At 50.3% G+C, this 15,290-nt stretch overlaps 7 protein-coding genes across 7 annotated transcripts; 3 read left to right on the top strand and 4 right to left on the bottom strand.

Annotated features, from left to right (window-relative positions):
* Positions 1-142: 142 nt before the first annotated feature.
* VTN49DRAFT_4199 (uncharacterized protein) lies at positions 143-875 on the top strand (the record flags this gene model as incomplete). Its single annotated transcript, XM_069412118.1, has 2 exons — positions 143-748; positions 822-875. 2 exons carry the CDS (start codon positions 143-145, stop codon positions 873-875), a joined length of 660 nt encoding a protein of 219 aa, XP_069267394.1.
* A 1,889-nt stretch (positions 876-2,764) lies between these two features.
* On the top strand, positions 2,765-3,025 carry VTN49DRAFT_4198 (uncharacterized protein; the record flags this gene model as incomplete). The annotated part of the gene is made up of 1 exon (XM_069412117.1): positions 2,765-3,025. The coding sequence occupies one exon, from the start codon at positions 2,765-2,767 to the stop codon at positions 3,023-3,025; it is 261 nt and encodes an 86-aa protein (XP_069267393.1).
* A 1,201-nt stretch (positions 3,026-4,226) lies between these two features.
* Positions 4,227-4,478, top strand: VTN49DRAFT_4197 (uncharacterized protein; the record flags this gene model as incomplete). The annotated part of the gene is made up of 1 exon (XM_069412116.1): positions 4,227-4,478. One exon carries the CDS (start codon positions 4,227-4,229, stop codon positions 4,476-4,478), a length of 252 nt encoding a protein of 83 aa, XP_069267392.1.
* Positions 4,479-4,552: 74 nt separating this feature from the next.
* On the bottom strand, positions 4,553-5,425 carry VTN49DRAFT_4196 (uncharacterized protein; the record flags this gene model as incomplete). Its single annotated transcript, XM_069412115.1, has 3 exons — positions 4,553-4,667; positions 4,761-5,360; positions 5,421-5,425. 3 exons carry the CDS (start codon positions 5,423-5,425, stop codon positions 4,553-4,555), a joined length of 720 nt encoding a protein of 239 aa, XP_069267391.1.
* Positions 5,426-7,844: 2,419 nt separating this feature from the next.
* Positions 7,845-9,502, bottom strand: VTN49DRAFT_4195 (uncharacterized protein; the record flags this gene model as incomplete). Its single annotated transcript, XM_069412114.1, has 2 exons — positions 7,845-9,012; positions 9,069-9,502. 2 exons carry the CDS (start codon positions 9,500-9,502, stop codon positions 7,845-7,847), a joined length of 1,602 nt encoding a protein of 533 aa, XP_069267390.1.
* Positions 9,503-13,310: 3,808 nt separating this feature from the next.
* Positions 13,311-14,303, bottom strand: VTN49DRAFT_4194 (uncharacterized protein; the record flags this gene model as incomplete). The annotated part of the gene is made up of 3 exons (XM_069412113.1): positions 13,311-14,037; positions 14,097-14,190; positions 14,246-14,303. 3 exons carry the CDS (start codon positions 14,301-14,303, stop codon positions 13,311-13,313), a joined length of 879 nt encoding a protein of 292 aa, XP_069267389.1.
* A 374-nt stretch (positions 14,304-14,677) lies between these two features.
* On the bottom strand, positions 14,678-15,044 carry VTN49DRAFT_4193 (uncharacterized protein; the record flags this gene model as incomplete). Its single annotated transcript, XM_069412112.1, has 2 exons — positions 14,678-14,888; positions 14,950-15,044. 2 exons carry the CDS (start codon positions 15,042-15,044, stop codon positions 14,678-14,680), a joined length of 306 nt encoding a protein of 101 aa, XP_069267388.1.
* Positions 15,045-15,290: the final 246 nt, after the last annotated feature.

Genomic DNA, 15,290 nt, shown 5'->3' with positions numbered 1-15,290 from the left:
CCCACCAGAGGTATTTCTACCACCCGACGCCGAAACAGAGCAATGCGTCCACCAGTGCACTGATCGTTTCCAAGCCAGAATCTCTGTACGCAAAGAAAGCCACTCACCTCTTTCCTCGCTCTCACTCAACACATCTCCCATCATGGCCACCGACCGTTGCATCATCCGCGGTGACTTGCGCCTCATTGAACAAATGCCCCTTCCGTGGAATCATTTCCAGGAAGTTGCCGCTACCACTTGCGCACCGCCACCATCAGTGAAACGCCCGCCAGTCCTTTACACGCGGTTTTTCACCCTTCGAACCCTCTACTTCAATGACGAAGAGGAAAGCTTCCAGGCGGGGTCGATGGTCACGGCATACGGTCATTTCATCGTGCAATACCGCGAAGGAATACCAATACTTACCGTGTCCGCCAGAGACCTAACTCCGCTTCCCGTGGACTATTTCGAACCCGAGGTCTCAGCCACTGCGGTACAAATCGTCGGTACAATCCGCGGCTCACAGTGGATCGATTCCGACCCAGGCTGGAGATTGTTCACAGTCATACTGCAAATCCCACATTTTGTCTCCTTCGTAGATGACTATGTGGATCATTTCGAGATACACTGCGCCATTCCCAACACCATCCGATGGCAAAACGTCCCTCTGCCTGAAGGGCGCCGTGTTTTTGTCAATGGCCATTTGATTGGGATATATAAACTAGGTTCCCGATCATCTCCACTAATCGTCGTGACACGCCTGGGTAGGGTTTGTTCCTGTCACCGTTCAACTACTTAACGGTAGATGGGCAATTCTCTGAATCCCGCTATTGGCTTCACAGGTTAGCATTTTATCAAGTCTGTCACTGGGCGTCAACAAACTTACAGAAAATTGAGTGGGCAGGCATATCATTTTTAGCACTCCCGGAACTGGACCAGAACCCGGCCATGTCGCCTGTTTTGCCCTTTCGATCACCAAAATTTGTATGTAGTCCCCTTTAATAGAGTCAATTCTGTCACATAAAACATGCCCTCCTACCTAGACCTGGCCGTGTTGGGATTAGAACAAAGTCACGATATTGAATGAGAACGACACTAATAAACCAACCAGAAATGCATCCAATGTGCGTTCCAAAGTCAACAAGCCACGTGATCATTTGGACAATGATGACCCCTATGCGTAACCTAATCGAATTTACCATGACCATACTCCATATAATTCGGTAACTTAATGGCTTTATTTCAAATGGAAATACAATTAAAAATTGTGTATTTCAAGAAAAGAAGCCTTTGAGCGCCGCGCTTCGCGCGGCGCCGGAGGCTTCTTGTAGAGATGTACTTCAGGAGTGGATCGTTCAGCCGATGACGACAGAAACCAATAAGCAGTACCCGCCACGAAGATCCCTCTGGGTAGGACAGAAAACTGTCCACTTTAAGTGCTTGGAGTCGCTGTGTCCGAGTCGAGCAAGTCGTTTTCGACGTGAGGTGCTTGCACGGCCAGACTCATAACGCGTTGAAGTTATTTCTGTCCCTGAAAGTGGACCGACGACATGGAGAAATGGGCGCGGAGCATCGAGACCGGACACTTGCACCGGGACCAGTTTCCATCGTGACCTGCAAACACAACAAAAACGCCAAGGTCCTCCAGGCAACCCTGGGCTTTCTGTAACTGGAGGAACTGGGGCTGGCTGCTTAACAGCAATGTGAGGATCTGCATGGAGTACTCCGTAGTTGCGGGGTGCCTTAACCTTCATGATCCATGTGGAACTAAATTTCCGATCTGATCGACCTGAACCCCTAACCCTAAGAAGCAGGTACCTGATTGGAGGCCGTACAGCTGGCACGGGAGACCAGAGATCTTTTCATTCGTACTAATCAATGGTCTTTCGAAGTTTCTTCGTCCTCATAACTACGGTTCGACCATTGCAATAAGAGACATGCCAGATCTCATGTCATTGCCCAGTGCTTTTCCCCGACTCTGCCTGACCTGGAAGCTCTTCCTTGATTCGACTGGCCACTAGCACTCTCAACCAATCATCCCATCAACGTTGCCGTCGGGACTGCGAACCAGAGCACTTATCCTCAGCTCTCGAGTCTTGCACACGCTACGTTACTGCGACATGCATGACTGCGGTCTTATCCCTTGGAACAGGCTGTTCATTTGAGACTTTCCGCAGCATCCCAATGTTGAAATAACCAGTAGATATCGTGAACCTCTGCACCTGATGAAACACTTGCGGAGGGATTAATAATGGTGAGCGTATTCGAGGGGAGGACGTGCCAGCGGCATGCTGAATACCACTTGTGGCTTTGCCCAACTGTCCTTTCCTACTGGCTGCAGAGCTTTGTGATTTGCCATATCTCTGGGGTTTATTATGGATAGTCTTTATCTATTAGCTGTATCTGCCTAATGCGGAGTCCAATTTAAATCTCGAAGCGCTCCGGGTTGTGACGGATTGTGGCTACGCTCTTTCTATATTCTTCCCCGTGTTCTTGCTTGATGATATTTGCCATGGATGCGTTGATTCGATTTCTACGGAACATCTCAAGCCATAATCACTTCACTTTTGCACTCGCACTCTGATTTGATCTGCCGCTCCGAGGTCCAATCTCAACGACGAGAACCGCAAGGTATACCTGGCCACGGAAAAATGCACTTTTCACTCAAAGCACTCATCAGATGGTTCAAGAATAAGACCACCAAAACCCGAAAATAAGGGTTTCCTACTGTGACAATAACGCTCTCATTTTCTCGACGGAATCCTCCAAGACCGAGTGTTTCTCCATGGTCGACTATGGAGGGAATTTTCTATCCTCTGGCCTCCCGACTCCGACAGACACTTCAACGAACACTTCTCGTCGGTCGAGCGAAAGCTTGAATCTTTGGACTCGAGCTTACATGATTCTGCAAAATCGAGAACCGGCGCTGATGGTGGACTACAAGAAATACTTAGCCTCGCTGCAGGACGGTGCGGAGCCTTTGCAATCTACGTCTGTTGAGTCCATTGTAAGCCGGCTCGTGCAAGACCATGAAAGGCGGCAATGATGAGTCTCGCTACTGGGAAGAGATACTGTTATGTTTCTCGATCAGTTGACGTGTTATCGTATAGTTGTCTCTCGTCAGACACTGAATCAAAATACCTGCTGCACGTTCAAGCCCTTCCGGTATTATCTCGTGGACATATCTAAGCTAGTGTCGTCTCTAGATAAGGATCAGTTTCGACACTTTATTACCTTCGTTGAACCCTCATGTGCATAGCTAGATGTTCCTTCAAGCGTAACTGCAGCACCTATTTTTGCCTGACAAGCGAGAATGGTTTGGGGGTCAAAGGTGCATTGTGAAATCGCGCACTTTTTCTTCTGGAGGGTGTCGGCTCGAGGGATACCTGGACCGGATTATTGGGATCGTCCGGCATCATGGCTAGCGTCGTGTCGTTGAGTTCCGCAAGGCGCTCATTCGGCGGATAAAATGGCCCCGGTCTTTGAAAGCGTCCGGTAAGCGCCTTGCAAGCTCTGCCCTCGTATATACCCATCCGTTCTACCGGAAGAGTATCTGGAATATCACATTTCCTGCAGTAAAAAGTGTTGAAGGGAGAGCTACGAACTGAAGCTCCTACTAAAAACAACCGGAGGAGCGATGACCTACTGGGTACGAGACGCCTCGGGGACTGGCTAATGAGCATCGAGAAAAAGGGGAGTGTGGAAGCTCGAGTAGTGCAATAGTAAGGGGAATACGAGGAATATAGCATGTGTGTTCACCCTGCCCGAATTGGGAGCCCTGCACGTTATTGATCTCTGTTTCTCTTTCGCTCTTCCAACCCTCTGGTATCTCGCTCTCATGACAACTCGTAAGTCCACACCAGAACCTCGATCCGTAAAAAAAAAAAAAATAAGGCGAGGCTGACGGCTACAAAGAGAGGAAAGGTCTTTGCATTGTGGAAGCCAACTCAGAGCAGATTCGATCCAAAAAATCATGATATCATTGGCTCTATGCTGCTTGACCTTCAGCTTGAGGTTGTCCAATATCTGGATCCAGCAGACGTTGCTAGAAGCCAGCGGGTACGTATTGTTTACTTAACGATGTTTAATGTTTGCTTCAATAGGCTGAGGCCGTCCCAGGTCTCAAGGAAATGGCGGTCCATTTTCTCGTCCGACGCGGTCACCAAGCTTGTTCTGCGCCAAACTCTTGCCTCTTTGAATATGGAGGGAACGGATGTATCTGCCGCCGACAAGATGAACTATTTCCGATGGCACATGGCTTGCAGTGTGGTCAGCCCACGGAAATTTTTTACCACTCGTGGCGACTGTTCGATTCCAGAGGTGAATATGATGCCGAGGTTGAAATGCTGGACCTCAAGACTGGAGAGACGTTAACTTGGGTGGATGTAGACGCAGAAATTAACGAAGTACTTGGGCTACTAGCATCGGATCGCTACGTCGTCGCATCCACGATCAATACGTTCGAGGATATTATACTTCGTCCTGTCAGCGTTGCCTAACACGAGTTCTGGCAGGGATCTGACTGCGTGGAATATAAAGACTTCGCAAAAACACAGAGGGTGATGCCTCGCTGTCAGATCTGTCGGCGCTGGGCACGGAAGGAGTTATTGGTGATTTCTGGCTGCCAGATGATCCGGCCGGCGAGCCTGAGGACCCAGGCGACGCAATACTCTGTGCCAATCTTTTTGCTGGAGTCACCGCGAAGCTACAGAACCTTGCGGTCCGACTGCCGACATCGGCGCCAAAATCTCGCCGTATTGGGATGTTTCTAGTAGACTTACGGAGTCCTCGCGTCGGACGTGCTAGCCGCCGGTACTGCAGGAGGCAGGGGCGCGGCCCCTCCGGTCCCTTGGAAGTTCATATTATAGACCTCCACCAATGCTGATGTCCGGCCATTGTGACGGAAGAGGCCGATTATGTCACCGTGAACCTCGCATTGGCGGCCTATTTGAGGTGTGGGTGTATTTACCCAGCGACGTCCGCTGGGTAGGAAACAATGCATATCGGAATTGGAAATGGTTCCCTGCCGGAAAACCCGCAGGGACATCATGAATAGACGCCCAATCTCTGCGTCCAAGGGCACACTGGTGACAACTCCGGTGAAATCAACACCGGGGTTCATGTTGCCGATGGCGTGAAGTGCATAATCCTCCGAACCGGGTTCGCCAGGCTGCGGTTTCATGCGCCACGCGGTTAATAGCAAGTTGCACTCACCGTTGTCGTCGTAGGAAACAAACAATGAGCCCCGCGTTTCCACGAAAGCATCTTGCAAGATCTCGAATCCGTTGTGGACGCGGAAGTCCACATGGACGTTCAATTCATCCACCGCTATCATCCCAGGAAGTTCATGCCCTGTGACGATACCGATGGACGCATTAAAGCTATTTCCCGCGAGCGGGGAAGCGACAACAAAGGGAGTGTCAATCACGCAGGTTGCTTACGACATTTTGAACCACACGGCGGACAGGAAACTTGACGCTTAGGCGATGAATGAATGATTACTATGAATTCTTTTGTATGAACGAATATACTCATGAAGAATGAATGAATAGGTATCAGTGGCGGGAATGCCGGGCAGATTGAATATTGCAGGGAAGCGGACTTTCGGAGGAACGTCGGCCGCTAAGAGAAGTGGTCAGACAGTGGGAACATCATGTATTCACATGACGAATCTGACCAATGTAGAAGTCCCAAGCGGCTTTAAGGAGCGGAATGGCCAGTGGGAGTGGGAATGTTTCGCAGTGAACTTAGCAACAACGCTCCAGCAATTGTCTTGATTGGATGTTTTAATGGTTCCAACCTGCTGAGAAAATAAACGAAAGTAAGCCCTGTACGAAGCAGAACGGATCCGCCATGTAATTTGGTCCACTATGCCTCAAAGCTCATTGTATCCGCACAGTCTGCTGGACATGTTGACAATCCACCGAGCTTGCAGAGAAACACGAACGATGAAATACCCTGTTCCTAGGACAAAAGATGTCCTATCGGACCTTGAATGCGTAGAGGACAATCATCAAATTATTGGAGTAGAGAAAACTCCACTGGCAACAAACGGCCGTCCTTGTCCGTTAAATCATTCAGTTGAGAAAAGGTAGGAAGCTTTCTCGAAAATAACGTCGACTGGGACGCCGAGGGATTTGGGCGGGAGTGGGTTGGATAGTATCTGAATTGCACGGATAAGAGGAAAGTCTCCTCTATCAACCGCTCAGAACATTGGACGTTCAAAGGAGGCGGGGCAAGATCTTTGTTAGCGCATGCACCATGCATCCATGATACAGTTGACAGGAACTGTTGGGATGACTTCTTCGATGTGGAGTGTCATCGCGACAACTGCACAAATCCCTTCGTTGGAGGAAACGCTGGGAGGCCAGACAGTTTCATCGTTCAAAGCGAAGGTTGAATCTCTGGTGCCTTCGTCGTGTAGAAATGATTTGTCATAGTATCATAGGCCATGACCTGTACGGAATGGGAGACATCTGCAATTCGAGACAACTCTGTCGGCGAAAGCAAAAGTACCTTTCACGTACTCCGTACTGTCGAACCGGCAGATAATATCTAAGATGGAACAAAAATTTTGGTTTCTATCTAATATGGAACACAAAATATCTAACAGGGGAATTAGCTGGGTATGACGGTATAAGGTCGCGACGACGTTACGACAGGCGGCTGTTGAGACGCGGTAGGCGTAACCGAACTGCCGTTGTCATAGGCGCGGTCAGTCTTGTGACCGATAGATATCCTCTGCGCCCGCACCCTTTTCATGTCGGTGATGCTGGCCGACTTAACGCAGTGACGACAAAACACATTTGACTGAATATTGAAACTCAGCTCCTTAGATTCCGGGATTTGTTACGATTCCCTGGTTGATTATAGGGATTATATGGGCGATAGAAGTATGTTGGTCTGCCCGTGCCGCCCTACAATAAGAGGTATATACACTCCGTCGCGTGATGTAGGCGAACAACCATGAAGTTCGCACAAGTACAGCCCTTCAAACCCACCACAAACAAGTTGATAACCGTAACTGACCGCGAAATCTCCAATTATGGAACACGTAGGATACTGTATCCGGGATAAAGGTCAGAAAAACCGCGATCTTCGCGGTCATTTCTCGTGGTTCTCAATGATGGAAGTCCTTAAAATACAGCGCGGGTTGGAGGGTCGCGAAGCTGCGCTTTCACCACCTGGTGAAACAATCTAAAGGGAGGGGGACCACAGGCACACCGGATGAATTGCCGTGGGGTGCAGTGGGGTGAATCGACTCTGTGCCCTAATTATCCAGGAACCGGGGGGACAATAACAACCGCGGGGTCGATTTATAGTGGCGAGGTCAATCCTTACACTGCTTAAAGTGATTCTTTTCGTAGAATTCAGCATTTGATTAGAACTAGGATAGGTAGCTACCGCGTAAGAAAATCACAATTTCCATCGCAGTCAAGCGTTACCTACAAATTAACACGCCGCGATCCCCGCCCTTGGTATCGGTTGGTTTACCGGCGTCGCAAAAAGTCGGTAATGCATGCGCTGGTCCGGCCAGAAACATGGAAATCCAGGCCGAGGAGGTGCAGGAAGCGGCCTAAACGCCATCAAAGTGGGATACCGACATATCGACACGTTGTTCCTGTCAAGCAACTAAGACGACTTTGTCGGCTAAGAAACAGCTCAGCACTAGATCGATCCTGGAGGTTCAACGCCGACTTTGGCCTCTTGGATAAAACCTATAACGGGACAATCAATGCAATCTGATTTAAAGTACACAAATTATGGCATGTAGGCTGTTGACTTTTTCTTGATTAGTATGGAGTACAGTATCATGTAACTTCATTTGTTCATGAACAGCGTTGGACGAAAATCGCGAGAAGTCACTAAGCAGTCGCATCATGCAACCGTACCAACACTGTACGAGGAGAACTCGTTACCCCATATTGGTGCAGAGCCTTCTCCGTTGGATCCGCCGGGACAATCTTGTCAAACTTCTGCACCAGTCTCGTTATCACGTACCCAGCTTCCGTCAATGCAAATTGCTGGCCGAGGCAAATGCGCGGCCCGCCGTTAAACGGCAGGTACTCCCACCCTGGTTTGCGACCATACCAACGGTCGGGTCGCCACTCGGACGCATCGGGACCCCAGATGTCCTCGCGCCGGTGCATAGCATACACCTGATAATTGACTTCGTCGCCTTTACGCACGTAGACGGGACTCTTTCCGTCCGGCCCGCCACCCACGGGAAGCGTTGTGTCCCGCACCGCCATGCGCGCGTTGATTGGCACAGACGGCCACAGCCGCAGCGTCTCATTGAGAACATACTGCAAGTATGTGCAACCCTTGAGCCGCTCGAACGTGATGTCCCGGGGGGCTTCATACGGCCCGAATGTCTCGAGGATGGTCCTCCGAAGTTTCTTGAAGACGTCCGGGTGGCGTGCGAGCTCGAAGAAGGCCCAACCCAGAAGACCCGCCGTGGTGTCTCGACCTGCGAGGAGGATGTGCAGTAGCTGGCACCGCAGCTCGAGCGGGTCACGCGTCTCCTTGATCAGCTCGTCCAGGAACACATATCGCTTACCCTCCTCTACTGCTGCCGGTGATTTCTCTCTCTCCTCTGCCCGTTGCAGTGCCAAGCGAACAAAGTGGTCCGCGAACCGATGAATCTCGCGGCAGTCTTCCGAAAAGGTACGAGAGTAGTGCAGCCAGGTCCGGCCCGCCAGACGGGCGCGGACACCCAACGCAAGCGTTCCACGATCAAAGTGGCCGCCAAAAGCCCGCCAGTCACCCTTGCTAAACAATTCTGATTTATTCAAGGCGTGATCGGGAATATCCTGGAGCTGGGACAGTACCGACTGCCCAAACAGGAACTCGGTGGCCGAGTCCATGGTGAGTCGGAAGAATAAGGGCGAAAGGTCCAACGGGCCAGCCCAGCCGGTCGACCGATCGATCTGAATGCTCAACAACATGTACTGCAAATGCTTCTCCTCGAGGTCAAGATCGGCAACCTGCTGCCTAGCGAACTGGGGGCGAAGCATGGCACGGGAATGTTCCCTGCGGCCGCATTAGCACGGACAGAAAATGGAGCCTCGATTCCAAAAGACACGGACCAATAGCGGCCATTAGCAGTAAAGATACCTCGACCCAGCATGGGCCGAAAGCTTTTATCTCGACTATGGCTGAGCGAAAAATCGGAAAACTGCGTAGCGAGCATGGCTTGGAGGTTCTTCGGCTCGATAGTGTGGAACACGGTGCGGCCGAGGAAGCGGTGCTTGAGGGTCTTCGCGCCCCCATCCTGGTAAACGGTCGCCATCTCATCGGGGAAGCGGCCCTCAGCACTTGCACGCAACAGGCGGCGGAGGAAATCGATGCCCAGCGGCAGACGGTTAACGACAAGGGGCGGATCGCGGGCGCCGAGCCGACGGGCATTGCGTGCATGGCGGATGTTGTTGTAGATGGAGCGGAGAATCTTGAACGAGAGGACGGACGCAACCAGCACGAGCCAGAGCGGCAGATTGAAGTTTGCTAGCGTCTGATTCCACATTTTGAATCCTATCTGTTTTGACGGGTTCAAAACGGGCCTATTTCCTGGAAATCCACGTGTTTCTCGGACTGGACATTGCCATTCAGCAGATATTTATGCTTCCGAGAGTCGAAAACAGCACGGCGCAGGCGCGAAGCGGGCGATAGATTGATCACAATCTCCCTCGGTCTAGAATATGTCCGCTGCGCACATGTGCCGGTTCCTGTGAATACGGAAAACAAGCTATCATCAAGGTGTCATACATAAATTGGTCATTAACCGGTCCGCTTCAACGAACAAATCACGTCCGCGGTCTGATATCGTTCCATTCAACATCGGCGTGGTTGCATGTGCTGAGAAATGGCAAATTTCCAAGTACGGAAACATTTCGGATTTCCTCAGTATAACCAGTTTGTACTTTGGCGCTCGGACATCGGCAATTTGACACTTTCTGGACGTTTCAGATTGTTTTGCATGCTTTTGTACACCATACTATATGCACACAATTCCAGCATTCTTCCTGGGGAGCTTAAAGAATTAGGTAAGACTTGGCTTAATTTAGCGGTCCGACCAGCGTAACCTTAACCGGGATGCTGCCCGTTGACGCGGTGCTGCCCCGACGCAATGTGGCCAATTGTCGGGCCTCGATTGTGTCGGCTGGCGCCACTTTCGGTCGCAAGAAGCGGAATGGCCGAGGCAGTATTTCTAGTTTGGCAATGGCGCGTCCGCCACTCCTCGGGAATTAGGGTTTTGCCTAGTGGTGCCACACTGTCCCTTTTGCCCCTCAAACTCCCACGGTTGCATTCTATATATATGAGTCTATGACTTCACGAGTACTCCGTACCATTCATCGTAAGAGTCTTGACAGTCTCGCTGAGTTGGCACTGATATTGAATAGGCCTGCTGACATCTGTTCGTCAATTTTGGTCGTCTGTCCGTAGTGCTAGTCGCGATTCAGTACTCGCATGGAAGCAGCCCCATTTGATATCAGTTACATCATTACCCCAGATTTGGAATTCGCGTTAATTTCAAATTATTCCCAAGCTGCCCTCTTCTGACAAACAGAGGATTGCCCCTCCGGCCGAAGCGGTGGACAATAACCAAGGCACTTTCGGGCCGCCGGAGCAATTAGAGACTTAACTGCATCGTCGGACGAATGCAGCGATCAGAGAACGTCGATGCTTTTCTGCCTGATTCGAGAGGAAACTGATTGAGGATTAGAGCTGCCTAAACTCCCAATATGTCGGAGTGTCGGAATCCCACGATGGTCACTTGATAGTCAGCGTGGAAAGGGCAGGAGATGAATATGCGTAAATGCAACGAGCACGCCCAGACGGCAGGTTAATATATCCCTAATCCATAACCCTAACCGGATGCTCTGAATCCAATACTTGCTAGACAGAACCATTGATCAAATTAAAAGGGACGGCCAAGGCAACCCAGCTCTGCCAGTTGATCCCTGCGATAATCAAGAAGAGCATATTTTCCAGATCGGCTAATTCTCCCAATTTACGAGAGAGGAGACCTGGGCATGACTTAGGGAGGTGAGGAGACACTTTATATTGGCGTCCCTTTTTTGCGGGGAGACCTTGGCGTGTTCACAATCAATTACCATCACCCGCCCCCGAGTCTCCTTGCCCGGGCAGGCTCACCGAGCACACGTCGTTATGAATTACTCCTCGACTTGCATTGGTGGCAAACTATTCAGTCTCTGGCTTGCTCTTTGGTTCCGGGCCGTTTGAGACGGAGCGCAGATTTCTTCCACCCCCGACGCAAACATGATGCGCACGATACGAATCCGATGGCCATCGAAAAAAAGGGCCATTCAAGGTCTACTGAACCTAGAAGCATAGGGATGTAGACTCCCTGAAGGCGCCCGAGCTCTCTGTACACTGGCGCCTCGCGCTGGAGGCAGGACACCAACTCCGGTGCCGTCCCTTGCCGACTACTGTGTACTTAGCCGTACTCGAGGGAGAGCGATTTTGAACCGGACTCCGCACGCACTGTGTTTACCGAGTCGCTCGATTTCGCTGTCTAGTGTTCTTCCCGACTACTGGGGAGAGAGAGCCATGCCGCATGGTCAATAGGATGGCGTTGCTCTTAGCTACCTCTTTCTTGTCCATGGCTCAATAGTTTGGACAGTTGCGATCCAGCTCACCGCCTATCGCCAATTCGAAGAGACGGGCTTGTGTACAAAATTGATCAGGTGCTTGTAAGGATCACTTCCAGACTCAAATGACGGAGCGGCGTCCCTGCCGTGCTGCTCAGGGTTCCTCATCAGACCAGTACAGAGTCCAGCAGACCTTGCTTGTACAGTTTTGACGTGGTCGCAGATGAAGGGGGCGTCATTTTCAATCACTCGATGGCATCGCCCATAGGGGGTGCTCAAGGCTTCCCTTCCATTTGGTCAGTCATTGCACTGCTGACAGTTGCTGAGCCAGCGGACGTCGTCGACACGATTTTCCAGCCAATAGTATGGAAACGAGGCCTGGCCGACTGTTGTGCAGTAGACCAGCCTGATGGAACGTTCGTGCGGTGGACAGCAAATCCGGCCTGGAACCACTCGTAACATCAAGAAAACCGCTGCCCTGTTGCGCACAATGCTGGGACGTCAGTCTGTTGGCGTGTCTTTCTTTCGTTTTGCCTCGTTGGCGCTTACAAGCATTAATAAATTGACAGCGACCTATGAAAAATTGGATCAAGTTATAGAAAACTAAGTATTGGCGTTCAATATTCCTTGGATTTAGGAACTAAGGACATCTGCATTCATTCATTGAATCTGCATCTATTCTGAGCCAACCAGACAGCACTTTGTATGGAGAGCAGTCATCTAAGGATCAACAGCCAGTTTGCAGTTATTAAGTAGAGCCAACCTGGCAAGCCTAACATCTGTCGGCAATCTGAAAACACAGGTAGTCTGGTAACGTCAACAGAGATGACTGAAACGATTGGCACTCTGGCAATATCGCCTGTGCCCTGTCGTGTGTTGGATCGATGGATTCATGACTCCCCGAAGCGTCAGCCATGGTTGTATTCTACGGATTGGGTTGATTCTCGCATGCAATGAGAAATTTCCCAAATTTATCCACTCCTCGAGCTGAGGGATTTGAATTTCGGCAGTTGCTGGATCCTTCCGGACAACAATACACAGTAAACTCTCAGTATCCAAACTTTAACCGCATTCTGATTCCAATGCTCAGCCGCAGTCGCTCTGTTACCGAACGTTGATCACTACTAGCTAACTGCTAACTCCATAGTTGCCTGGAACTGGGACAAACTATCCTTTCAGGCCTATTAGTATTTGGAGAGTGTTCCTTGTTGAAGGCTTGAGCGGCGGAAGATGACCGTCTTCGGCCTTGATAACTAGGGCATCCTAAAACCTACCCACTTCGGCCGCTTTTCCCCCACACTTGACACTTGAATCCTGACTACAGTAGTCAAAAGGTCGGCTCCGCAAAGCTTGGTCAGAAGTCGTTCTGCTTCATTGGACCATGGATGACTGAGGCTGAGCAACGTCTAACAAGTGGGGTGATTCAATGTCCAGGATGTACATGTAGCGCTTTCCTATCCAGACTGGCAGACAAGCATGTGAGTGCGTCTGAAGAAGACGGGTCGAGGGTCACAGCTTGAATACTGCAGGTCCATAACAATTCACTGCATACAGTAGCATCTGCCGTGTTCGCGCTACTGATAATGTATGGAAGAATGCTCTCCGCCTCGCACTGTCCCCGCGTGGATCCTCGTTACTATGTATTTGTCGCCGATCTAGGAGTCCTCGGTTGGAAGCCTCTGGATATGAACATTTGATCGGATTTATGTTCCCATCAAATCACCCACTCTCCTCCATCGGTAGAAAGGGGACTGCCCCCGGGATATCTGGCGTGAAATTGGGGTTGAAGAACCAGAGCTGGATGCCGTCGTTGCTAGCCAAGCAGAAAACCTCACTGTCACCGAAGGAATGAAAGAAATGTTCGCTAATAGAATCCAGCAGGTTTCGACGAGGAGTTGCGGCAGTCAAGAGCTCGCGAAAGCGGGTCTCTTGGGGATGCAATTGGTACGGGAGCATTGTTTGAACCTGCTTGTCGGCATTGAAGATCTCGAGCCGCCTTGATATCATTCTCCAGTGGTAGGAAATATCGGGCAGAAGAAAGGCGTAAAAGTCCGAGAAGGCATCGCGATCATAGTCGTAGCTGTTCCATCGGACGCTCAGCTTGTCGATAGAGCCGTCATACACGAGGTCCAGCGTAGTGTAATTCTCATTGTAATACACTCGCCTTACCGTCTTATGGTTGAAGGTATGAGTGAAGCAAATATTTGAGGTAAAGACCTCGCGTTGTGAGTTTTTGAGCGGCCACCAATCCATACGCCGACCCGACGACGATAGGTGAAAATGTTTTCTGTCGAGCAGGTCCCCAGTCAACGTCCACATGGTCTGTTCCACCTCTGCCGGATCTGTGTCATCTGTGTCCCAGTTGATTTCGAACGTCACGAGGATGTTCTTGTCCGCGTCCACGTGCCACAGCCACAGGTGTGAAAAGTAATCTATCGTTTGAAACCTATCCGAGCTCAAATCCCAAATGTAGACCTTTTAATCCAATTCCAAATTGACAATGACCACTTTGTCATCGTGGAGAGTGGTGTGATGGTCTTCACAAGGAAGTTCTCTTTCGAGTATCTTCGATGAGTGCATATTCCACGCGACGAGATATCTGCCAGTCGTACTGTTAGACCCTGTCTGCAAGATAAAACATCGCATGTTCGTACTCATCCGAGCCAACGACGACATAGTGGTCAGATACGCGGAACTTCGAGACAGTATCATACGGGGTCATCTTCGCCCCTATTTCCTCTGGGCAAAGTGATCTCTCTCCGGTCTCCAGGTCTAACATTTCGACCCTGTCAGAGAGCCATGTTTGATAGAACAGTCGTCGAGAATGATATGAAACCATTGGATACTCGGACTGCACCTGCAGCGGTTTGGACCAAGGGAGAAAGAGCTTCTTGACGGGTCTGCCGTGTTCCAGCCCATGTCGCCATCGAAAATAAACCATCGCATTGGCAACATCTTCTTGTACATTGTTTTTTCCCAAGTTAAGGAGCGAGAGCGTTCGGTGCAAAGAATGTTTGACGATTGCATCGGACGAGAAAATCGACCGCCACCGTTTCGAGACCTAGAACAAGTCCAATCAGGAGATATTAGACTTCCCGGACATCGAGAGCCGGGCAATACCGCACCATCTGGTTTCGGACAATGTCATCCGGATCTAGATACTTGACGATCTCAAGCACGATCTCAAGAGGCAGCGACCCAGCGACATCATATTTCCCGGATAGAAATTCCTTTGAACGAGCTACCACAACACTCTGCGATTCCGCCATTTGCGATCGATCGAACATCGCATGAAGTCTGCGCCGCGATTAGCCTCGTATTTCGCGAGTCGAATCGACTAATTTGGTCTTTAGCGTACGCGTCATGTCGAGCGCGAGAGTCCAAAGAATCGATAGGCTCTTCCACTCTCAGAGCCTCTGGTTCATAGGCTGCATGACCCGTGGAGTGTATCATTGTCAAGATTGATACCTGGATCGGTCTCGCTGGGGTCGAATCTTCTTCTGAGTGTGGATTGCAGGATAATCAACACGTTTTAACTGATCGGTAGGTGCCTAAATACGAGATAACAACCCCCCCCCCATATGCGCTTTGTCCAATTCATCCGCCTATCAGAAACTACTCGGGCTAATGCTGCTCATGGGGTCCAGTCGGCGATTTCATTAAACAATACTAACTATTCCGAGAACCACAGTGTTACAG

The sequence above is a fragment of the Thermomyces lanuginosus genome, assembly GCF_041956635.1.
Source record: "Thermomyces lanuginosus strain ATCC 200065 unplaced genomic scaffold VTN49scaffold_31, whole genome shotgun sequence".
Lineage (NCBI taxonomy): Eukaryota > Fungi > Ascomycota > Eurotiomycetes > Eurotiales > Trichocomaceae > Thermomyces > Thermomyces lanuginosus.
Note: the sequence above shows the minus strand (reverse complement) of the source record. Positions and strands in the feature narration are given on the sequence as shown.